Source organism: Apteryx rowi, unplaced genomic scaffold (assembly GCF_003343035.1).
Source record: "Apteryx rowi isolate R43461 unplaced genomic scaffold, aptRow1 scaffold_237, whole genome shotgun sequence".
Lineage (NCBI taxonomy): Eukaryota > Metazoa > Chordata > Aves > Apterygiformes > Apterygidae > Apteryx > Apteryx rowi.
The window spans coordinates 880,582-906,209 of NW_020448719.1; the positions used below are offsets into that span (position 1 = coordinate 880,582).

The 25,628-nt window shown below is 46.1% G+C and overlaps 1 protein-coding gene across 1 annotated transcript in view; it reads right to left on the minus strand.

Annotated features, from left to right (window-relative positions):
- NTN4 (netrin 4) overlaps window positions 1-25,132 on the minus strand; it is a 46,232-nt gene extending 21,100 nt beyond the window's left edge. Inside the window, exons 1-2 of the mRNA XM_026066073.1 lie at window positions 24,560-25,132; window positions 5,832-6,110 (exon numbers count right to left, since the gene is read on the minus strand). Of these exons, the coding sequence (XP_025921858.1) occupies window positions 5,832-6,110; window positions 24,560-25,132 (852 nt within the window). The remainder of the gene's footprint in view (window positions 1-5,831; window positions 6,111-24,559) is intronic.
- Between the last annotated feature and the right edge of the window lie 496 nt (window positions 25,133-25,628).

A 25,628-nucleotide genomic window follows, 5' to 3' on the forward strand; every position in this document is an offset into this window, starting at 1 on the left:
ATAATCTTTTTCTTGTTCCTTTTTTCCAGAAATTTAATGAAAGTCGGACCTAAGTACTTCAAAAACCTTGCCTCCGGCTCATGTATTTATTCTCTTTCAATAGCATTATAACAATTACCTCCCAAAAGCTCTGCTTTAAAAATCTCTCCATCCCAGTTTTATCCCATTGAAGAAAAATCTCTTTTTTCTTCTGCATAATTCCAGTATGACAGAAAAGATTTTTACGTAGTGGAAACAACAAAAGAACTAAGCATTTGCAAGCCCTTTCTTGTAGCCCATAAGCAGACAGGTATTTCTTTTCATTGGAAAGAAACACTGTGACAGCTAAAAATAGGAGATAGAAAGGACAAGAAGAATAGCTAACGGACTGCCTGCACTTGGGAGAAATTCATGATGGAAAGAGCTGTACAAGGCCAGATGCAAGACTGTGAGGCCCTGTGAACGTCACATTACGTCAGAGAGCAGTGGGGAAGCCCGGGCTGAGAAACCCAACTGAAAAATAGGGGCTGCCGCTCTGAGTTAGCCCAAGGCAGAACTGGAAAACGTACACCCGGCCCTGGTGATTTCTCTGGCAGCTCTGCATCTTTCTGAAGGTAGAATTTGACCCGCACATACTGACAATGGAAAGAGCACTTTTTCCCTCCCTTTTCATTCACCTCAATTTACATTTAACTATAAGGCGTATCCTTCGGGGGTCATTATGGAGCATTGCTAAGTACACAAACACAGTTCCCAGTATGTCTCGCTGCTTTAAGCATTCACACAGCTCTTGACTCATTTAAGCAGAAAATCCCTTTCATACCATTTTTCATTTTGTCATGGGGTCTTTACATTGCAGTTCACTTTCACACTGTTTCCCTTCTGAGCTTGACAGCCCGGTCGCAACATCAGTCATTAGAGGACACAATGCAAACAGTGTTACAAAAGTTGACTTGTGTAAGATAAATGAGCGACTGATTTCTATATACAAAGACAGTTGCCAGGGCATGCTTCCTTCCACAGCCTTTTGTTGCTGAATTATTACCTTCCAATGCTTCCTTTCAGACTGCAAATACATGTGTTTTCTTGGACAAATCTTATAAAATACTTTCTCCCCTATTTATCATGTTCCAAAATGTACCACAGTGAGAAAGAAATGCTGCACTGAAGAAGAAACACATTCAGTCACCTGTTATTTATTAATTCATATTACAAGAACTCCCCTATTGTACAGAGGGTCCAACATAAATGCACAGTAAAAGAAAGTCACTGTCCCAAAGACCTTACGGTCTAAACAGACAGACTAAATAGCTGGGAGGAGCAATTGTTTTTAATAGACTTTCTTGGAACTACTAAAATTGTATTTTTTCTATTTTTCTTTCCTTTCCTGGAAAATGGAAATAGTATCTGTCCAAAGGAAAATCATGTCATTCATGCTGAGTCTCTAATGATAGCTTTAAAATTATCTTGCACTCAACCCGCTGGGTCAGTTTTAGAAACTATGCTTACTGGCTGCTGTTAGTATGCAGCAAGGTATTTCCCTAAGTACCAGGCAACCAAATTTATGCATGAGAAAATTTTCATCTCCTATCTTGTTCTTGTGAAAGAATACAAAGTTTTGTTGTTTCCGTGGGGGGGGGGGGGGGGGTATTTTTTTTTCATTCCTGGTACAATAGGCAACTTGTCAGTCATTCTGGAGAAGACCTTCAGTGTCTTTTGATGTCAGTAGCATGATAACAATTTATAACAGCCACTGAGTCGGCCATGTGGGAAGGGGGAGGAATATTCATGCTGCCTAATGATAGAGAAGTGCTTTTTCTTCCTTGGGTTCTAGTTTCCTATTTCCTTTCTTCAGAGCAAAGATAAAATGACTGTATCATATTATTAAAACTGCCGTTGAGGAAAAAGGGAACAAGAGAAAGAACAAAACCAGGCTGTTAATTTGTTCCCACTCCCAGTGCAAGGCAGGTAAAAGATGTGCGAAACAGGGCAGAAAGGGTGCTTTAGCTGGTAAAGGCCCAGGCACACACTGCATGCGCAGAGGTACCAGCAAGGGGTGAGAACCCCTGCGCTAGGGACCAGCCCCAAAAATGCCTTCTCATGGCCCCTGAGGATCAGGAGGGATCTCCTGTGTCCGTGAATCCATTTCTCCACTCGCACTGGTGTTTCGCCATCTAACCCAGCTCGCAAACTGATTCAACTGCTTTGCATGGTACAGTGTGAGGTGCATTTGTCCGTGCACATTTTTTTCTGGGCGTGCATTGGGCTGTTGAGATTTGGGTAGTGACCCTTTGAATAAATGGTTTGGGAGGAGGGGGGGAGAGAGGGAAGAGTAGCTGTATCGCCCTGACAGCTCTCTTTTGCACACAAATATTTAACCGGTCACAGTACACTACCCACACGTAGCACCCTGGCCATCGTTGGAAGGTAGCCACGTCCTTTCTGTGGGCTTCCTCTGCAGCTCATGAAAAGGGAAACCCCCCTAGTGCAAGAGCCCAACTAATACGTTCATGATTCACCTAAATGTTGACACTGCATTTCCAACTCTCAGGTGAACCCAGAACTTTCATATATTAAATTTCTTCCTCGTTTATTTAGAACTAGTTGACCTATAAATATCTCTGCCTAAGCCCTTCTTCCTACCTTCTCCCATTCCAAAAGCTGAAACTTTATATCTCATTAAGTGCCTTAAGGCTTCCTCTGGCATTGCCATCCACTTTCACACAGAAACACATGAATGCAGAATGAAAGCTGCCGTGATCCCCTTGGCTGTCAGAGAAGTCAGGCTAGGGAACCATCAGTGGGGAGTTCCTGGCGAGCTTTGCTGCGCGATTCCCAAGCAGGGAAACTGCACAGAGGGGAGGAGCACAGGGAGTTTTGCAGCTAGACAACAGAGAAGGTATAGGAAGAAGCCTCTTATCTTATCAGGTTCCCGACCATTGCTTTTTGCTGTTGAGGCTAACTGAACATTTTTCTCCAAAAAAGTCAGATTCCCAGTGCATGAGGGCCATGCCATCAAGAAAAATTCATATCATGGAAGGAACCCTTGCAGCAGCAGCAGCAGCAGCAGCAGCAGCAGCAGCAGCAGCAGGAGGTCATGTCCTGAGCTGAAAGGGGCCTGCTGGCCCCACGGTTCATTCCTCCTCTGCCAAATCCCCGTCCAGGTGGCAGCCACCAGCTTCCACCTATCTGCACTTAGCTTTGCCGAACCATCTCTCCCTGGCTACTGAGTGAAATGACTGAAATACTTCAGCTTGCTCTGCGAGGGCTGTCTGAGACCTGACAGCTACTCCCAGGGCTACCAGGACACCCCTGCTTCCTCCCCAGACCAGCCAAACAAATACATCACATCTGGTTCTTTCACTGGCCAAGCAGGAGCTGAAAACAAGCCTGGAGTTAGGATTTTGCCTCTGGGCTGAGACCAAGCAGGGGCTGGACACGCTTGCACACACTTTTGGAAAAAGTTTTCTTGGGAAGATTCAGAAACTTTTTTGAAATACGATGTTAACTCCCTAGCTTTGGCAGTATCCTTCAGGAGTACTCCAGTCAAAACAAGCACAAAAACTGTGTCAAATTTTATAATAATATTGAAAAATGTAAATGCATTTCCCAACTTTTGCTGTCCTCAATTTTACAATGAGGTTTCTGCTGTAACACCATACAGATAGAGATACATTAAAATTAACACTTAACATACCCATATCAAACCAGAATGATTGACCATAATTCTTCAGAATTATCTTTTAAGTAATGACTTTTTCAGGTGAAACTCACAGAAATGTTCCCTCTCTGAAATGTTCCTCTCTTCTCAGAAATTTCTTTGACTTCTCCTAGCTAAGCAGCCCCAGTTCCCATCATCTTCTGCCCCTTTTCTGCTCATTTGCACACATCTGTGTTTTGATACCATATTGGAAATGAAAAAAATGTGATAATGGAAGAGGAAACACCACTTTCGCGACCCTACAGCAGGGTCCTGCCGCAAACCGTGGGGCTACACGACCTTTACGCTGGCTGATCTCTTATGGGTCACACAGAGAAAAGCGCTAAGACATGGTAAAATAAGTTAACTTTGCTGCAGAGACTTCACCTTTGGGACTCTTGCCACATAAATATTTATAACTGGAGTTTAATTCTCCAGTCCCCTAGGGGCTGGAGTGGGGGCTTGCTGCTATTTCTTGCTTTGTTTTTTCAGCGTGATCTTGGCCTTTGATTCCTTCCCACACCATTCCCTGTTACCTATGCACTATTATTTCTACAGGCTACAGTCATACCAGAAGTATATTTGGCTGCAAGCTCTGTTGTAACTCTCAGCGGTGCTCTGGGGCACGCTCCCATGCAATTGTATCACACCGAAATAATCCCAAGTAAACAGCTCCTTTCAAAGACTTTTGCTCAGGGAACATCTGTGAAAACCAGAGTAGTGCTACTTGAAACAGGCTTATCAATCATAGTGCTGCATGCTTTCAAATTTGTATATTTTCAAGATGTTGCAAGACTTGCTCTATTAGAAGAGAAACATGCTGTCTACTTCATGTTTGAGACCATAATTTAACTCATATGAGAGCTCCCCGAAGAGCTGGATAGATGCCAGACTTCTTACCTCTAGTAACTGGCTTACGTTTTTATGATCTTCCCCTTTTTAACCTTATTCAATGCAATATATTTAACTGCCCTGACCTTCCCTACCTCTCCTATGCCAAGAAAGCTAATACTTTCAGAGCCAACCAAGATGGGCAGAGAGGACAACCTGAAGAGGGCCCAGCCCAGACACTACAGCAATTTTCTGCTGGTTTTCAGCCAGCATTAGATCAAGCTCCAAATACTTACAAGCAAGGTTTGGACCCTGCCCTGAGCGGACTACATGGGTGTGTAGGTTTGAAAAGATGATTTCCAAAAGCTACTCGGCAGTGCTGCCCAGCTGGTGGTGAGAGCAGACAGCCCTGCCTGCACGGGACAGCCGTGTTCCCAGGAGCAGGCATGCCACTGCTCCTTGCAGCTCAGTGCCTGGGCGAGGAGGCATCTGAACCCTGCCAGGGTGCCACCGCCATGCGCTGCAGTGGGCACGTCCTAAACTTCCAGCCAGACCATGCAGCCAGCACTGAACCTGGTGGCACCAACCATCGCGGCGGCAAACGCTTTGGCTGCCACCGTGCCCGTCTTTTCTAGGCGGGTTGGTGGCTATAGGACACATTTTCAGGATGTGGGAGACCTGGATTTTGGGTCTTCAGTTCCGAAGGATTTGAATTCACAGCTCTTGTGATGAGAGCTCCCTTGCAACCAGAGCCCAGGGTTTTTATCCAGAGATGTGTAAGGTAAATCACAACAGAAAGTCCTGGGAGTGAGAGCCAAAACCCAGCTCTGCTGTCTCTCAGCTCAGGACCCAACTCAGTAACTGAGGATCCTCCAGAAGCAACAGCAATCACAAAATCCCTATGGCCTTCAGGGAAATGTCTCCCTCTCTGTCACCAAAATGCCCTGTATTCATCATCTTCTAGATATTGCGTTATTGCTGGTTAGGGTTCGAGGAAAGAAGGGAATCAGTGATTTTAATTTTCTTTAAGGATCAACCTGAAATAAATAAACTTACTGTGGAATAGCTATTTCTGCAGCCTTGAAGGAAGGGGATCCTGGTGGACCCTACTGCATTTTGAACCAAGACACAAGGGAAGTACAGGTCCTCAACCCCGCCTGGGGACTACCTCCTTTTCAAAGACTGCTTTTGCTTACTTCGCTTTGAATTTATGGCATCACATGTCAAATGTTTGCATACTCGGATCAAGAAACCTTACTGTCCCTACTATTTTTAAACCTCTAGCCTCTTGCAGTGCCGATGCTGTTGAGTGTCTACCTACCACATGGAAAACGCCGGCTGCCTTGACAGGTCTGAAGCCAGCAACAGGCACGCAGTGGTCCGCGTGGCCGTTGCAGAAGCAGCTGCCTTTCACGATGAAGTCGTAGACGGCGAAGTGCAGGAGCTGCGGGGGCTTTGCCTGCAGGCCCTCGGCGCGGCAGGGGCAGCCCTGCCGCTTCAGCAGCTGCACGCGCAGGTTGGTGATCTTCAGCTGCTTCTGGGCCTCAGCGCTGTACGGGTCCTCAGCCGCGTAGGGCGGTGACAGAGCTCGGTATATCACCTGTGCAGAGAGACACCAGGGAAGAAAACACAAAAAAGTGGAAATAAGGGGGGTGTCAGCGGCAGCTCCGGCTCCCCGGGATGCATGAAGCCCCACCAACGCCCACGGAAATTTCACTGTTAACTGATATTAAAGGTGGTTGCTTCGCTGCCGCCCGTCGTGCCTGGCCACTGTGAGCAGCCGCAGCAAGAGCAGGAGCCTCAGCACAGAGATGTGCCTTCCTCCGGGCAATAATACGGCGGGTAAATGTTTAGTAACCTGCTTCCTTCCCTTCCCCCCTCCCGAAATTGGGGGCATATTTTCAACAAATAAAGCTCAGATTTCCAAATATTTGGTGCATATCAGTCCCAGGCTGCTTCCTCGTGGAAAAGCGATTAGGTGTGGCAATTAGTGACAGCAAGCTGATAGTCTAGAAAACTGAGATAAGAAAGAAAGAAAAGTTGGGGGCTTCTTAAGTTTAAACAAATACTTATTAGCCAGCCTTTATTTTAACTTCGGTTGGATGGAATAAGTAAATATTGGCTCAAATTGAAAATTGAGAGCACTAGATAAAAATAACTAATTTTCTTTAAGAGGTTTATTTAAAACTTGTTGGCCTAGGTGCCTACAGTGTGAAACCATGAATGACGCATAATTCATTTAACTACCATTCACATAAAATGACATTTCTATGACACACGCACCAGTTACTGGTACATTTAATTTATGGTCCACACATTTTAAATAGTTAGGTGGTTCTTCACTGAATAGTTTCTGAGGGCTTGATGAATTTATAATATTATAACCAGATGCTCACGCGCGGGGTGCTGAGGGGGTCATGTTGCGGAGAGGAGCTGGGGGCTCCAGGGGACCCAGAGGGATGGGAAGAAAACCTATCTTAATGAATCTCTTAATCGCTGGTGCCAGTTGCTCAGGCATGGGAGGTGGGCACGCTGCTCCAGGGCCACTTCTCCGTGGCCCTGTGCCTATTTGGGAGCTGGTCTCCCAAGCCACTCAAGTGAATTGCAGCCTCCTCTCTTTATATCTGCTATTACTGAGGGATGTGGTTGATCCCTTTCAACTAATGAAGGCTTCCCTTTAATTTTAATGGGATTCACGCATACTAGAGATAACATTCCTGGCTCTTGGTGCTGCCCGCTTGCCGGACTGCCAGCTTTGCCTGCCGGCTGCTGTCTCTCCCAGCCCGCGGCTCCTGGCAGAGCTCCTGGCCAGGAGCTGGCTGGTTTCCAGAGCTGCCAAGCCCCAGCCAGAGGAAGTTTTGTCAAGGCCTGGAAGGAGATTTAGAGCTTTTTACATTGCTGAGCTGAATGGTGGCAGCGTGTTTTTGTGCACCCTGTCAGCCTGCCAAGCGCGGCAGCAATCAGTGCGCCGGTGACAGCAGGGCTTGGACATCCGGGTGCCCAACACGGCGTGTTAGCACGCATGTAACGGCACAGCAGCGGGCACTGACAAGTGCAAGCTAAACAGCCATGCGGGCGCTCCTGCGAGCCGTCGCCGGGCTACCGCAGGCCTGTGCCAAGGCACCGCCGCGGTGCCCATGGCAGCTCCCAGAGATATGTGAGCGTTTGTCCCCAGCTGTACAAAAGGGAGAAGGTAAGCTGGGAAAGGTGGTCAGAGGACAAGGCAGGTTCATGGTATGCCCCTTGTGTAGACGTGCCGAGTCTGATGAGGCATATGAATAAATAGTAACGCATTTTGAAAGGTCCTTTTTCTCTCTTCCAAGAACATACACAATCTTTTCTACTTTCCTAAAATTAAAAATACCAAGCAGATACGAACAGAAACCCCAAAGACTCCAAACATCAGGTCCTCCACATCTCCCCAAGGCTTGCTATTCACCCAAATTTAAATCAATGTAATTCTGATCACATTTCCTCATTAGTGGCTTTGTGAACACAAGATGCTTTCAGATATGGAAAGAAAATTCCCTGGAAAACATCCAAATTTGAGACATTCATATCTTTTTAGTGAAGATGATGGAAAATGCAGGGCTGAGAATTTGCAGTAAAAAACTAGCACTTTGGATTCCTTGTAATTACATAAATCACATCTCAGAGAAGTCTTTGTTCTTCCTGATTCAGACCAGAGTGGTGAAAGAAATAAATAAACAGATGCAGTTACAGACTTTCTTCTCATCATTTTCAGTTACTCTTATTTATCCATGCACACACATCCCGTGCACATCACTGATGTTTATAACTCTAGCAAAGACAGTCGCGGTGAGCAAATCAATGATTTTGAGTGCCTGTGCACTTGGAGAGTTAAATCTTGGCCGTGTGGAATTGAGGGGGAGTTATGCTACTGGTTTCAATGGAGCCAGTATTCCAGCTCAATTCCTGAAATGTTACAAACATTTCTTTTTATGGCTACTTGAAAACAGTTGACGCTAAACATGATCCCTGCCTGTAATTCCCAGTGGACTACAAAGACCAGCTTCTCAGCAGCTCATCATGGCTGCCCCGTATCGCTTCAGCGATGCGCAGCCGTCCTGAACTCAACTTGGTGGGTCGGCAGCCCCAGCTTCAGAGCCCCTTTGCAATCTGAAGTAGTGCAGAATAACAGGAGTCTGGCCCCAGCACTGCTAATACAGTCAACATCCCTCCAGATACTAGTAGATCTATTTTAATAAAACAGAAAGCAGCCGTTATAACATGCAAGACACCGTACAAATAGCAATTCTCTGCACTGCCCCAGGCAATTGAGCTGGAACCCCCAGAGGCTGCATAACAAGATCAAGAACATGTTTCCCAGCAGGATTTCCCTGTTAACCTCAATGATTTATCCCATCCCATCTCAGGAATAATCCTAGCACAGCGGTTGGGTCACACTGTCCTTATACATGAAGCAGCTGTTACAGATCTGCACCTCTGCCCTACCCAGGATCCATAATCCCAGATATACAGATGCTCAAATGTCAGCTTTAGTACTTTTACCTCTCCTAGGACTAGGCCATGCAATTCTCCCCTTGATAGGACAGGCCCTGGCTACAGCATCCTGTCTACGAATGAACCATGGTTTTGCACAGCATATCTGACAATATGGCTTTTGCAACTTTCCTCTGGTTTTTGCAGCCTTCCCCTTGTTGCTGGCAGGTGCCCAAGGAGCCAGAGTAGCTCCTTGGCAGTGGGTCTGTGCCCAAGGGAGCCAGCAGCCCCACAAGCCTCCTGCATCGCCGCCAGGTCCCCATCCGGGCTGGTTCAGCTGGCTCCACAAGAGGCTCAGACAGGCACCTCGGAGCCAGCGCTTTTCAGTGGCCCTGCAACAGCAATCAAAACAACCGCTTAAGGTGAAGTGACTAATCCTGAGCCGCTGCTTCCTCTTCCCAACAGCTCTTCAAAGTCCTCCCGGTTTAACTCACTAAAGCGACACCGAAAACACGCAGCCACGGCACAAGTGGCAGGGATGGAAACCCTCACCAGCAGCTCCACAGCTGCGGCCAAAGTCTTGGCTGACTTGGGCACATTTCATCTTTTTGGCTATTGAGTCAATTACTCTGGCAGACGTGAAGGGGGAAATGCAGATTCCCTCACACCTCTCTGATAAGTCTGTCTTAAGAAAGTCAATTGCTCTTCATAGCGAAAAAGTCCTGGAAAAGGTCCTGCCACATAGTCCTACCAACAAGAGCTATACCATGATTATACAAGGAAGATACATAGTTCAATGAGGTAGAAGAGAACATCCTTCTTGATCATCCTTAAAACCTGCATTCAGTGAGCCTCACTGGATAGCATCTTACAGCCTCTGTTTCTGCGTACACATCATACAGACACTAGGTCAAAAATTAGCATTATAATATTAGGAAGATGATGTGGCTTCCCTTGGTAGTAAGCAGGTAGAACAAGCTGAGACGACTGGATCTTTAGAATAGCAACTGTTTAGTGAATGCATTAATACACACTCTTGTTTCGTAGAACTAGAAAGTAATAAATTAAAAACTCACAACACTCCCAGGCTAGACACGCCAAAAAGTATCCTATCAAAAACATATTTTCATTCCCAGCATTGCCAGCTCTGTTCTCAGTTCTGGTCTCCCTTCTCTGTTGCACCTGCAGCATTTCTGTGGAAATCAGGTAATCCTGAGTACCTTTCTCTTCCACATCCATGTTTCCTTTTACCATGCAAGAGACACATTCCTTCCACGCCACGTGGAATTTTATTCTGTTGGTTCCCGTCTCCTATAAATGAGATGTTTGTACGAATCAATGTCAATACAGGAGTGATTTAAAACTTCCACAAGGATTTTCCTCTTGGGAAAAGTCTATCTACACAGCACAATACCCTGTGGTAGTGCTGGAGAGAATTTTGTCCCCACAAAAGACATCCAAGAAACGTAACAGTTTTAGCAAAAAAAATGGGAACACCGCTGCTGCTGCCCCCACGGGCTGGCTCTGCCCCACAGAGAGGGGTGCCCAGCACCTGGTGCACCCACAGCTGAGTACCCCGGGGTGGACACCACTCGCTGCTGCCCTCCTGCCTTGCGGCAGTGAGCAGGAGAAGACCAAGCACTACCTCCCCCTGTAGCACCCTGCACACACTGCAGAGTAAAAATACTCTGGTTTTCAGCCAGACTGCTTCAGCTGTCTGTGTTTTGGGCACATCATAACATAGACACCCTCTCATAAATTTTCACAGCATTTCCATTTCCTTGTGTGCAGTCATGAGCAACTCTTGATCTGTTGATTACTTCACTTTTTTTTTTTTTGTCTTAGTGGCGCAAGAAGCCTTAGCTACTCACCCTTCCCCAGACACAAAAATGTAGCCCAGAATATAAATAAAACAACATCCATGAATGCGGCGCACTCAAGTAACTGTTTGCACCATAATGACCTCGATTTATAAATACATAAAAGTCCCTTTGCAAGAAGTACCCTAGTATGTTTACACTCGAAAGGCAATGAAAGGACAGCTTTATATATATATCCACAGCGGGAAGGAAAATGCTAATGAATGATGCTGAGAACACAACAAAATAGGCTCCGAGGTCAAGGTTGCCTGAGGAAGCCAACAAAACCAATGAAAGATTTACCACTAGCAGAGCTTTCTAGATGAGTCATAGGTGCATCTTAGACTGCTGAGTTTCCTCCAGCCAGAGCTGTGGCGGCCCGAACCTTTGTCAAGATACAAGTGATCGTAGTGATAAATGGGGTCCCTTGGGTTGCAAATACCCATGACGGCCATCCTTATTTTAAGACACACGGGAGCCTTCTTCCTCACAGATCTTCAGAAATACATACGCCAGCAGAGCAGGGTGTGGAAACCCTGTGTGCGCACCCCTTCCCAGGGCCCTCGCGCAGTGCTGGAGGTACCAGGCTCAAACATCCGGACGGGAGAATGGCCTGGAGCAGGTTCTCAATACTGAGCCCGGAAGGCATCAAAGATGGTTCGCAAAATGACAACAAAAATCAATAAACAGAAGAGTGAATAAACGAACGGGTAAGTGAATAAGCATACGCACATGGAAACAAGCCAACAAATGAGCAAAATATCAGAAATAAAAGTAATAAAAAAGTATGAAAAGCATAGCCACACTTTCGTTTGCTTGCAAATGAAAACCAAAATGGTAACACTGCATGAAACAACCCATGGTTTCTTTCAAAAAGAGCACCAGACAAAACAGAATGACAGACTGCCCTGTATCGTCTGACCCACATCCATGAAAATGCATCTATAAGCACTCTATAACTGTGATCTATCTATAGTGGGGACTCAGCTATTTGGCTCCTGGGCATTTGCTAAATTCAGTACTGCTTTATTTGACTTTTGCAAGTGTTTTTATTCATTTTCATGTATTTTACAGGGACACAGAAAAAATTCTAATAAGAAAAAAAGAATGCAAGGTTTGCTGTTTTCTCCAAATACAGAGTCAACTAAAAAATGAGAGACATGCATCACTTATAAGAGGGAATGCGACATCTAGGTAAGTGTTTAACAGAAATGTTAAGGCTTGCATTAGGACCCTGCAGTGTTTGTTGGTGTGTGGGCACTAAATAAATATAGCTAAATGGCCAGTATTATTAGGCTCTGTTGAATCTCCGTGTCACTGGAATCTATCTGGTTTATTTAGTACTTGTACAATACTTTGAAAATGTAGGCAGTAAAGCCCATGGTGGAGCTCTGCCAACACACCCATCTTCTGAAAAATCTCCCTCGAGTCCTTGAGTCCTGCACCCAGTCGAGGTGCCACCTGCTGCAAGCTAGGGGGCGGCCATGGCAAAGCGGGGGCCAGGAGCCTTCTCCTCCCACCTCCCAGCCACAAGGTTTCCAGCTGTGTGCACACATCTGCTCGTCTCCCTCTTTGCAGACACACATAATTGCAAAGCAAAGCTCAGCCGAGCTATCAGCTTAAGGTGAAATACTTCATGCTGTACTCTCTGCTGTTACCCCTCTGCCATCCCAGCTCACCTCATCCTCCTCCTCCTCCTCAGTGGCTGTGTGCCCATCACCATCACCACCTTCACCCATGGATTTGTCTGCAGGTTGTGCTCAAGACCTTTGCTTTTCTCATAGTTGAAGCTATCTCAGCAGATTCTCTTGGTTAAAAAAAAAGCAGATAGTTTTGGGGTCCTGCCTGCCCACCGGGACTTTTTCTGCCACACATTTTCCACCGCTCCTTGGAAGCGGGACTGCTGCAGGAGGACCATTTCCCCAGCTGAGGCCTCTGTGCTGCAGGTGCGCTTGCAGGTCACCTTGCTCTGAGCGGGGTTAAAATCATGACTCCTGTCTTGTCATTCTCCCTGATAATGTCCCCACTCAGTGGAGCAGTGTGGCCAGGAGCCCCATACATACACCGCACAACCACCTCCTCGCGTCTGCACTGCTTCCAGGCACGCAGCTACCTGCCTGGGGATATGGCAAGCTGGCTTTGCCTCAGGGCTTCTCCCTGCCCCCAAAAGCATGCCCAGGTAACTCACAGTAAGTATCCTGGGGTAAAGCAGAGGCTATTATGCATTTGGGAAAACTCAGAAATTGCATCCAGGAGCAACCTGAGGACTCTGGATATTTTTCTAGAATTTCTGGTCCACAGAGCCTGGGAGGACTTGTATGTCTGAGTGTGAGCACGTGGTCTCTGGGCTGCATGCACAGGGCGCCTGGCGTGCCGGCAATGCTGTTCATGTCCTGCTGGGGTGAACTTTCCACATGCGGCAAAATCCAGCATGGCAGGCATCACTGCCCATGCCCGGGCCACATAGGGAGCGAATGCACAGCAGACCCATGGCAGAGCCTGCTGGCTGGGTTCCCTGGGTATCCATTACCCAGCACACGTGGATGCATTTCCGTCCAGGAAACTTGAGCAGAATACAACAGTGCTAGTTTTCGGGTCAGCTTTCTTGTTTCTTGCACTTCTCCCGTAGCTTAGCCTGGGCTCCCATGCTGTCCTTCCCTCTCCCTGTCCCAAGCCCTGCCTGCCCACAGAAATGCAACAGACACTGACTGATGCTGGAGCAGCGGGTGCCCAGCACCCCCAAGGGACCCTGGTGCTCTGCCGACCACCTACAGTGCCACTGCAGCCCTTCGGGGCAGCCGCCTCCTCCCTCCCACTGTGGCTCCCCTGGCAAAAATAGGCGTTCTCGCAGAGGAGTTACCCCAAAGTGGTGACTGCTTTCAACTCTTGCTTTTCTTATTTGGAGAAGCTTAACGGGAAAATTTTATTGAGCCAATTAAGCTTTCTTTCTAAATAGATGTAAAAGTTAAAAGCAATCATTTGCCTTGCTGAACATTATGGAAAGCTCACGGGGGCAAATAGGCTGATTTGTAGAAATAGGTAGTTTAAAAATAATAGTAATGATACAACACATGTGTGCCCACTGGGGTTTTCTATAATGTCAATCTGCCACGATGTCTGCTTTCAACTTCCATCCAATAAACTGCATTAAGAGCAATAAACTCATCATCACCATGAAAGCTTGATTAGGCTTTTTTTTTCTTTCACTTGCAGAGGGAGTCAAATCTAAATTTAGCTGCTGGAAATTCAGCGCCAGCCAGGCACTCCCACTTCAAGGAGGGTGCCTCCACATGTCCCTCTCGCACCCTCTTTCGATAAGGCTCGCGTGCTGGGCCCCCACCTGCCCCTTCGTTAGTCCTCAGACGTGCAAAAGAGCCTCGGAGCCAAGACTGCTCTCTGCTCATCTCCCTGCACCTCTCCATTAAAGAGTAATTAAGCCTAACACCCAACAACACATGAAAGAAAGTCTTGTTGTACAGGTGAGGATGGAAAACTTCAATAACTATGGCCACTTTGGCTTAGTGCCTGCAGTAGACTTACCTCAAGTGCCCCAAAACTGAAATTTGGCCCATGAGTGTAGCTGGGATAAAGCACATGTGGGATTACACATATGACATTATCAGCTGTACTTCTTACCAGCATCTTACCAACTTCGTACACATCAACCAGTGCCTGTAAACTACTCGTATTTCAAGATTTGCTGTGCCAAGCGGTCAGACTCGGTCTGCAGTAATAAATCATATTTGATACATACAGGGAGCACTGACAGTCCTACCTGCACTGACATCTGTGGCGACCCTTTTTTACAGAGGGAAACCTCAGGTACACAATTTATATGATTTAACTGGAATCGCATGGCACTTTCAGTAGCAGAGCTCCCCATCTGCCATACTCATGGTCTAACCACTAGACTTAGTGCTGATAATAACCAATGTATTTCCTGCCAACATACATCCTCTGGAAGATAGAGACAGAGATATTCTACAGACAGATTTTTACTGTCTCTCAGTTTCATTGCTGAAGGCTCAGATCTACGCTAGTATTTACTTTCCTGTTTAGTATTTTTGGCACTTAATTTCCAGGGATTTTGTGTGCCAATGTGGTCAACATCAGTCACATTCTCTCTTTAGCTCTTCCAAGAGAGGAGAACAGTGTCTGCAGAGGAGTGTTTCATTTTGGTAAGGTTCACATATTTTTTAGGTTAGTGTCCTGCTGAAATATGACTTAGCAATTACACTGTGTTTGTATCTGTGTGTCTGTCAGTCCCTCCTAAAAACTTTTGAACCACTGGCTAACTTTAACCATATTTGACAGATCTATCTTTAAGATATTAAGCTCTTAAATTTTTAATAAAAAGTCTTGTTCCTTACCAAAATCAAACCCAGTGAACTTTTCCCTCCATGAAGAAGGCTGCTAGAACCACAGTGCCGGTACCCTTTACTGATAAATGGTTGCTCAACTCATTTGATGCATTACTCCCCACACAGAGCAGAAGAGCTATGAAGAGAGAAACCCATCAATAGCTATATGCAAGGTTAGTTGCAATGACCCGCGGCTAAAAAAAGACTCTTTGACAGATGCTGTAAATAACTGACTGGTGTGGGAAGTTCATAAGCCTAAATGGGGCAGGTATCGCCTACAACCTCCTCTAGTGCACTTCTTTATTTGTCTGCTTGTGAGATGAAGTAGACTATAGGGAAGGGTCCCTCTTTTCCTCAGGGGAAGGCCTGACCTGTATACGCACATTCACAGTGTGCACTTCAGCATCATCCAGATGAGATGAAACAGCAACAGAAATTGGGAAACCTGACCCATTACTGCAGATAGGAACTTAATTACTTAGACATAGACTTAGAGAAAGCTCTAAGGTCACTGAGAGCAAATGGAGCCTGTCTTTCCAGCCGCAATATGAAGTGCTCTATCCATACACTCAAGCAATGGCAATAGAAACCTGCTACATATGACCAACAGCCATCCACTGAGCTCATCAAGATGCTGCAGAAATGGCACTACTGTGGCTGTTATGGCTACTTAACATAATTTGACAAAGGACACCATTTGGGCGCATTTGGCTTGTGCCTACAGCCCTTCTGCTATCTTTTACAGCACATAAAGCAAGGTAAATAATGTCTTGTCTCACCATCCAAGAGTCACACAATCTTACCAAGATTTAAAAAAGAAAATCAAGCTGCTTCAAATAACTGGCCTTTGCGGAAGCCTTGACAGGTTAATTTATACCAATACAACTTATATCTCTTGGGAAACTCAAGGCAATGTCCTGCCCTTTTCCAAAGCAACAAACTGTAGGGGAAAAATTGTTACTCACATGCAGAAGCCAGCAGGTGAGCAGCTGAAAGAGGCATGAGGAAAACCTGGGCAAGGGTCACAGGATCTCCCCAGCATCCCTCGCATCTCTGGCCAGAAGCAATCAGATGCGAGACATCTTCTCAACTGCCTTTCAAGATCATGGTACGCAATTTCATTAGATGAAAATGAAACACTGCTAGGTCATGCCTGTTTTCATTCAGACAATGATCACAGAAGTAATATTCTTATCACAAAAATATCTCTCCAGCGCAAACGGCTCAAAGCATTTGGATTTCTTCACCTCCAATTCACAGCAGTTTATTCCCACAGTGGCTTTATTTTGTCTAATCACTATTTTCTCTCATCACAGACAGACAGAAACACTTAATTTGTTGGCTCACAAAACCCTTCAGATGAATAATGCCATTGGATATTCACTGTTAAAGAAAAAAAGAAAAAAAATCATTACAATGTTCTCATCTTCAAAATCTCTTCTTCAAAACCACTGTTTTCAAGGCTGCACTGTCCTGCACAGGAACATGAACTGGCACATTTCAGCTGACAATCCGAAGAAGTCCCATGGCCTTTCAGCAAGAAAGACAATATTTAAATACTCTTCCTTCCAGCTATTCCCCTCCTTTCCCCAGCCCCACAAAGATTTATGGACTCAGCCATGGCCTGCCAGCAGTACCTGTGCTGTATAGGGACAATGAGAAAAACCTGGAGCTGCGTCCAAAGAGCCAGGCAGAAAACTGGACTTGCTTGTTCATAGGCAGTGCTGTGAGAAAAGCTGGCTCGTTCCCCAGAGCCGCAGAATAACCCCCTTAATAGCTTCTAAGCAGGGCACGCCACTGCAAAAGCCTGTGAGGCAGCAGGCTAGCGTTTTGGCAAGAGCGCCTGCAGGAGTCCTGGAGCATCAGGGGGATTTCTTTCAGCCAAAGAGTAAATCATTTTGAAGAACATTTTGCAACCGCTCTTGTCTATGATGAAAAGGCTTTGTGTCTATGCATCTGGCTGCTTACTGCTACAGTGGAAACCATTCACTTACCATGTGCCGCACTTAATTTTAGGAAAATGAACACCTGTCTGACTTACACGTAAATATGCACAGTCAAAGAGGCCATGAGAAACAGCGTTCCTCACCTTTCAGCCTACTGCTATAGATTTCAAGCCATGGCATACATCTACGGTAATTTTGTTTTGGATATTAACGCCTTTTCTTCCTGGAAATGTGGCCCAGGTGGAATTTGAGGATTTTCCATTTGTCTAGCATTTTGGATGTCAACAGACCGGAAATCTCATGCAAATAACCATCGTGCATGCACAGATTAAGTCCACAGAGCATGAAGTTTTGATCCAAAACTTCTGAGATGCGTCAGACACTGCGCTTCCCATGTATATGTTTGTATCCAGAGAAATATGGCAGCTCTACTTTACAGCCAGCAAACAGGGAGCCGAATAAGTGTGCCAGTCTTCCCTCCATGCCCAAAAGGAACAGTGAAACGAAGCAGTGGGGTGCAGTGCTGGAAGAGAGGCTCTGGCTTCACCACTAAAATCCCGTGGCATTTTTCTCAGGGGAAGCAATAGTCCTGCTAACAAGGCAAGATGCCAATTTAGATAATTAAATTCTGCCTACCCAAATTCCTCTTGTTTCATCTGGGTACAGTGCTCTTCACTTCCTACATAAGGACATAAGTTTGGAAAGGATCTCTTGGAGTTGTGGAACCCATTCTCTCCTATTGTAGGTGGCCTACAATATATCCCCTTTCATAGACTGGTCAGGCTCCCTCTTAGGAATAATTTGTCTTAGCTGTAAGTTGGAGGCTGATCCAGCAGCTCCGATCTGCAACAGTCAGAAACTTGCTGTTCTAAACAGGGGACTGTTGATATGCGTTATTAAGCATTGGCCATGCTCCATCCCAGAGGTGGCCACACTTCAGTAGCTGGCCAAGCGGAGGGCCATATTCCAAGTGCCATAAACAGTAGGAAAGGCAGAGAGAAAAGGAGAAGATGAGACCTTTTTGTCGGCTAGTTGCAAAAGGGTAATTGTGTGGAGGATCACTTTACCCTGGGGGGTAAAGGAAGCATCTCATGCATGCCCTGGTCCTTCAGAGATGCTGAGTGCCTGGGAAGTCCAGCAAAGGGACACGTCAGTGCTCCGGGACTGCCGGCGGGACAGAGGGGCTTGTCACAGCCTGGCCCAAAGTACTCGCTGGCAGCATCACCTTTGCTACTCCATATACAGAAAACCTAAGAGGAAGGCAGGTGTTGGTGCCCAGAAAACAGCAGTCCTGTGACTCAGCCCTGGTGCTGCCCGAAATCTGAAGGGAAGGTACCTTTTATGGCAATATTCCCCAGATACCAAAGCTTCATCTCTGCACATGCCCAGAACTGCCCTTGTCTTGCGTCCTCTCAGGCACAGCCGTGACCCACAGCCCCTTCCTGCTGCCATGCCCGTGCTGGCCGGCAGGCACCCATCCCACCCAGCTCTCATGATCCTGCTCCAGGGAACCTGCACTTCCTCACCAGGTGTCACAGCCCTTGATTTTTAGGCTCTTACATCATTTCAACGACTCCAGCCTTAGTCTGCTTATGTCATCCAATTAACTATTCCATCAGAAATCATCATTCTTGTTCTTTTGCTCAGGAAATAGGGGACCCCACATTTAGCTAAATTCACTGAGATAATGCAAAGAGTTGAGCCGTGTCTGGTCATGACCCCCGTCACCACCAGCCCCCATTTGATTAGGAAACTCCTTTGCGTGCAGTGCTTTTGTACAGGACCCAACAGGGAGTGTTTTCCCAAAGACAGAATAATCAGGAAGATGCTATTAAAGACATTTTTTTTTTCTACAAAATAGACACCTACAAAGCATATACGTGGCACTTGAAAACATACTGCCTTTGCTGTCCTTACATGTCCTGTGCACTGCTAACACCAGCCACCAGCAGGACCTTACTTTCCTTGCGACTAGTTTAGGCTTTTATTTTCTCTTTGTCCAGATACCAGTGGCACAGAACCATTAACAAAACAGTTTTTAGACCTCTAATGGTCTGAAATCTAAGTCTGTTTCGAGGCTATTCTTTCATATCCGCACAGTTTCTTTGCGGAGTCCCAAGTCCTGCAAGTGACTGAACTCAAATCTCCCATGCCCAAGAGACCCTTGGAGCTCAGAGCAATGGAGATTCAGCTTCAGTTAAGGACACTAAAGAGGTAGTAGATAAGTTTAAAGCCAAACTGACTTAGGCCTAAAAGATGGGCAAAAGTTTCTAGGCTGCAGCACAGTGTTTCTATGATCCAAAATTAGGGCCCCCAAAATAAAAATCCTGAGTACCTTTAACTCCCATTTGCGTTAGCGAGCGTTAAAATTGCTCTGTGTCTATTAGGGCCAAACTCCTGATTAGCAGGACACAATTTACTTTTGCTCTACAGAGTTATTTTCAGGTAAAGCCTGTAGGACTGGTGTGCAAATCCTTAAGGAACAGAGGCAGGCTGCATGCAGTAACAGTACAAGGCAGAACATTTGAAGGTTCTTCTGCTGCAGGAGACACATGAGATCAATAAAATGCTCAGTAAAACACACACACACACTGCAGTAAAACAGCAGCATGTGATGTTTCAAAAGTTGGAAGCATGTTAGAATTTGTTGCTGGAATATTGTCAAGCTGCAAATACGCTTCTCCTATTAACAGCAAATAGCAACAATGGTTGAAGTCTCAAAGTGATTTATTAGCAGTATTCTGAATTGATGAACACTCAAACAAGTTACTAATTTACTAAAATCTTGTCAAGGAGACTCTGCTTTAGTAAATTCTTTTATCATGGAGCTTGTCTAAATGGGGACACTCAGGCGAGCTAATCTGAATTGACCACAGATGGGAATTTAAAGTGAATGAGATAATTGCATTGCAGAGTGGACAGTCACTCTCACTCATAGTTAAAGAATTAACATCTGCTCAGGGCCCCATGTAGATGAGCCCTTAACAGTGACATCTAGTCAAAGATAATTTTAAGATTAGCCTGTAAAGGAAGAAATATTAACATGATTCAAAATATGGGAGGGAAGATAGCCTTCTATGCATACTAATAAAATGGCATTCTTATTTGAGCATGAAGCTGAAAGAGTTTATTTCTGCATCTTGTTTACTTAGATCAGATTATGTTTGGTTGGTGAATCCAGTTCTGATTTTCCTCGCAGTAACGTGGCTCAAGGGTAACACCCTGGAAGACAGTGAAATTAATCTGGATTTGTAGCACACTCATATGACACAGGCAAAAACTTGGCCTTAGCCTTTCTCTTAAAACACTGATAATATAAGGCCAGCATTTAGAGGTTTCTGCCTAGGCTAAACAAACTGTCGTCATGAAACAATTAATTCACTAAATTAAACATAAGGAAGGTCTTTAGTGACCCCTTTGCACACAGCTTGATCCTAAATTGTTCCCTGACAGGGAAGATATGTGTTCTCCCCTTCACAGCGTTGCAAGCCTGATCTCTCCCACTGGCAGATCTTTGAGGTTTGCTGGAAACCCAATTGGTTGTACCAGCTTTTCCTCTTCCTTCCTGCTTCTCCTTTGCCCACTCCCAAAGAGCCCTATGGCAGGGGACAGTCTGACCCTAAACGTTTAACCATGGGAGCACCCAAAAGCAGTGCCAGACTAGAGATGGGTTTCCAAACAGGACATACTGAGTATCTGGGGATGCCTGGGCAGGTGGCACCGACCATCTGGCTTTTTGCTTCCTATCAAGGAGGGGTTCAGACACTTTGCTCAGCTCCTGGACACTTACAGAAAAGTCATTACTTCACTGGCTGTTGAAAGGATTCTTCTTCATCTGAGACCAGATCAAAGAGGCAGACTGCTCCTACACAGAGTTCAGCTCAGCAAAGTCTCTAAGTACATGCTTACCTGTAAGCATGTGCTTAATTCCCTCAACACAGCCTTTAAGACTAAAACCAGAGCATTAGTGCATTATTCTTGAAAGCCAGTGCATGGCTCTGACTAGAATCTCCCTTTGGTCTCTTACATTATAATTCATGGTAATTTTATGTGAAAAATAAATCCCAAATTATTCCTTCCAATGGTCATATTTCATGCTTCTGTCATATCTCTTGTGACATACGCTTTCACACAAATTTTGAGCACTAGCCATACATTGATCAATCAGGTATGTGCTGCTGCCCATCATTAAAAAAAAATCCCTGCTTCCATGTTGTTATTGGATGAACATGAACATTGGATGAACACTGTATTAAGCACCAGGCATTCCTCTCCTCCAACATTGTACTTGTAGGATTTGATCTTCCCCCAGGCTACTTTGATGTAAAACAGGAATAACTTCGCCATAAAGCGAGAGGAGGAGAAGATACCAATTCTGTGCTACGCAGCCTTCAACCGCCTTGCTCTGCATGGTGGACAGCTGCTGAAGAAATTCTCCTGAATTTTCCCTTTCCTTCCCAACCTCACCATTGGAGGCTGTTTATCCTCCAGCTCATGCCTGCTTCAGGGTGGACAACTCAACCATATCCAAAGAGGATAGCTAGGCCCAGAGGTGCTGCAACATCTGGAAAAGGCAGCGAGGAAGGGTAGAGAGCTGCCAAGTCCTTGTAGAGACCCTGTGTCACTAAAGCAAGGGGCTGAGACCAGGAAGAACGAATGCTAGCCAAGACGTAGCCCCCTTTTCTTAGGTGGTGGGTCCCATACAGATCACTTTGTCAACACCCTCTAGCTCAGCTGCCAGTGCCAGCACCCGAAAGGAAAACAAAGAGCTGGTCTATTAAAGGAAAAAGATGAAAAGCAGCTCCTGGAGCTAATTTGACATCTCTTGTTTTTCCATGAACACTGAGTTCTGGGTCTTTAAAATGAACCTAGAGGCTTGGCATCTTGCTTTTTGCGGTATCATAAATCTCTTCAAAATCAACACCATGGCAAAGTTGTAACGGGAGGGTTTTTGTCATAAGCATTAGACTAGGCATCTAAGGAATGACTCATGATAACAAGGGCAAAAGAAATGCAAAGAGACCGTTTTTTCTTTTCTTAAAAAAGCAAACAATAAAAAGTGAAGCGGATGCTTGTTTGATTAACACATACGACTTGTTAAAAAGAGGCCGCAGATCCCTGTGCACTAAGAGCTTCTGCACGCTGCTGCCTCTGAATGGGGCTTGCTGCCAACCCTAACGCGCAGCAGAAACATGGGCCGATGGGCACTGCCTTCCCTTTGCAAAATCCTGTGAGCCTTGACTCTGGGCCTGGAAATGCCCATGTGGTGTTGAAATGTTTGGGGTGGGAAAAAGTGGTATATAGATGGTGCGATACACAGTTTGGAGCACAGGTTATACTTGTTACGTCGTAGGGAAAAAAAAAACTTTAAAAAGTTAAAAAAGAAATCCAGTAGCACTTGCAGAATTTATGTTAGCCTTAAAGAAAACTGGGGCAACTGAGCTGCAATTAAATAATACCCTTCAGACTTGGATGCTTTGAGATGACTGCATATTTGAAACCACTGTTTCAAGTGAAATTACTGTTTCCATATGTCTGAAATTAGGTGCTACCAGAAGTGGGAGTAAAGCACTGCATAACTCCAAACAGAACCCAAAACTCTGATGTTTCTTTAGGTGAGATGCATGTTGCTATTGGCAGTTAGAAGTAATTGCTGGAATGTAGCACACTGTAATAAATTAAATGTGATATTTGCTAAGCATGCATGCTTGCCATCTGGTCACCAGAAAGTTGCTGTTATTACTTTGCAGGTAAATACAAGTGGTGTTTAAGTGTAGGGAACTGAAGTGCGCCATATACATAAAATCTTATAAACTCCAGCCCCTTGTACTCGACATTTGTTTAAAGCCTGGAATAATTACATGATCTTGACTTTTATGGCTTCTTTGCAATAACACAAACTAAAGTGAAGCCAAAAGAAGGGATTCTGCAGGAGCAAGCTCTGTAAATAGCCTATTTTGCAGCACACTACTACAGATGCAATACCAAACTCCTTTCCCTCTTTAAATAAACACTGGTTTTTATGTAAAAGAGGCTCAATACCATTTTCCCCACACATAGCTCCAACCCCTATATGAGCCAGCCCAAGGACGGTATTTGCACAAGTTCTCGCCAGACACAGCCCTCATCCCGCTCTGCACATACTTTGCAGGTGTGATTTAGTGAAAACTGCATCGGGGTGTTATCTATATGGGACCTGACAGAAAAAAGACAGATAACTGCCCTGACTTTCTCCTGCCAACCACCTTACTTAAACCCTTCACTGGGCTAATGAAATAACAACCCTGGGCCTGTCTGACAGCTCTGGAGATCTCTGTTTGAGCCAACAGGGGCACAGGTAAGCTTCTCCTAGAGCAGGACATCGGCTGCCTCCCCGTGACTCTTCCCCCAAGAGACGCAATCCAGTAGATAGGTATTTCTGCAGCAAGTGGCTTCCTAAGCAAATCACGGATGAGGGTAACTCCAAATGACAGGCTGAGGGTGGGAAGCTACAAAGAGGTTTCAACAGGTGATTTTCCCGGGACATGAATACTGGTCTCCAAGACCAGGACCTTCATCTCAAAGCAAGTAATCAACAGGAACTAAAAGTATAGAGCTGACCTCCTAATTCACCATTTAAACTTGCCCATTTCTCTGTGTTACATCAGAGGGGAATTTTAAGTTTGATTTAACTTTCAGCTAAAGTTCATTAAATTAAGCCACTAGAGGGAGCAGCTCTTAAAATCCAGAGCTGGTCACTGGAGATGCCTCACCATGAGTGGGGACCCTTCAGTCCAGAGAGCAACCCTAGGGCCACGGCTCCTGGGAAAGGGTCTCCGGCACTGGGGGGCAGCCCGGGTTAGGCAAAAAGGAAACAGTATTATCTGTAAAACCTCCAAGCACATAACTTATTCCCTGCTGTTTCTGATATTGAAAATAATCTGATTTTTCACACAGACTTATACTTTCCCTCTCAGCAAGCGTGATTTCTCATCATTTTGCATGCTGTTTTCATGAAAGAGTAAGCGTAAACAGAATTTAAAAAAAAAGAAGTATAAGGTTCCTTAATTATCTGGTTAATCTGGTTTATGGAGAGCTACACATCAGTCTAGCCAATAGCTTTTTTGGCTGGTTACCCTCTTGCTTCTTGGCAATGGTCATCTTTATTTAAAGAGAATTTGGGGACCCTTAATTTTAAAACGGTTACATTTTTGCTCAAACTGATATGGACTTATCTTACCACAAAACCACCTAATCATGGCAACCGGGAAAGACCGCCAAGAGTGACAGTCCCGAGCACTCGACGCCATCTGCGCCTCTAGCGGTGGTGCTGCTTCTCCGTCCCCCAAACTCCCTGCTGCCTGTGCAGCTTTGCACCAGCTGATGGGAGAAGATTTGGGAAAAGAGCACGGGACTACGAGCTTGGAGAAGGAGACTCACCTCTCCTCCGGTGCAGGGGAAGGGACTCGAGTATCTAGAAGTGCAGGCGGCTCCTTTCCGGGCCACGTCGTCCTCCAGCCCGAAGGTCGCAGAGCAGTTAGCAGCAAAGTACTTGTAGGGTCTCCACGTCTTTCCGAAGTCCTGCGAGCGCTCCAGCACCATGGCAGCAGGCCGCGGCGACTTAAACACCAGGATCAAGTGGGTGAAGTAGAAGGCGGCCTCCAAGTCGAGCCGGATGGTCTCCCGGAGGGCATTTTGGGCCGACTGCCACCAGGTGCGGGGCCGGCGGAAAGGGGAATCGGCCATGGCGGCGGGCGGGTGGGCCAGGGCCGCCCGGGCACTGCTGCAGCGGCTGCAGGCTGGCGGCTCGCAGCTGCGGTCGGCCGCCTCGGCGTAGGCGCAGTAGGGCTCGGGGGCGCCGGTGCCGCACGCCGTGTCCGTCCGCAGCACCCGCCCGTGTGCCAGGTTGCCCAGCCGCGGGTTGCAGGCCTTTTCGCAGCGGGCGCCCCCGCCACTCGCACCTGCAAGGGAGGTCGAGAAGAGTTTGGGGCGATTTTCGGGGCCGGCCCGCATTGCTTCACCCCCCACCCTCCATCCCATCCCACCACATCTTTCTACAAATCCTCACCTCTTTTCCCAGCTCTCCATTTCTACCCCAGATCTCGCCGCAGCCCCAAGCTGCAGCGGAGGTCAGAATTTAATCGAAGCACCGCTTCGTTTTTTGGAAACGTGTCGCCGATGTGTGTAAAGGAGGGGGGGGGAAATAATAAAAGAAAATCCTTGGTTGAAATGGTGCTGGCAAACCGCCCCGCAACTGAGTCTCTGCGGTTTCTGTTCCAGTTTTTCTGGAAGCCACACTGGTTTAAAAACCACATGTGAAGTGTCAGAGAAAAATAAAATCGCCATGGGGCTCAGGGTGAAATTATCTGCAGAGTAACTAACCCTCATGACTCAGGAACGTCTGATTAGGGGCTCTCTGCCTCTTTATTTAGCCGTAGCGTGAGACTGTATTTATGAGCCATAACCATTTAACATAAAAAAAAGGCGCTGATGACTTGGATGTGGGCAG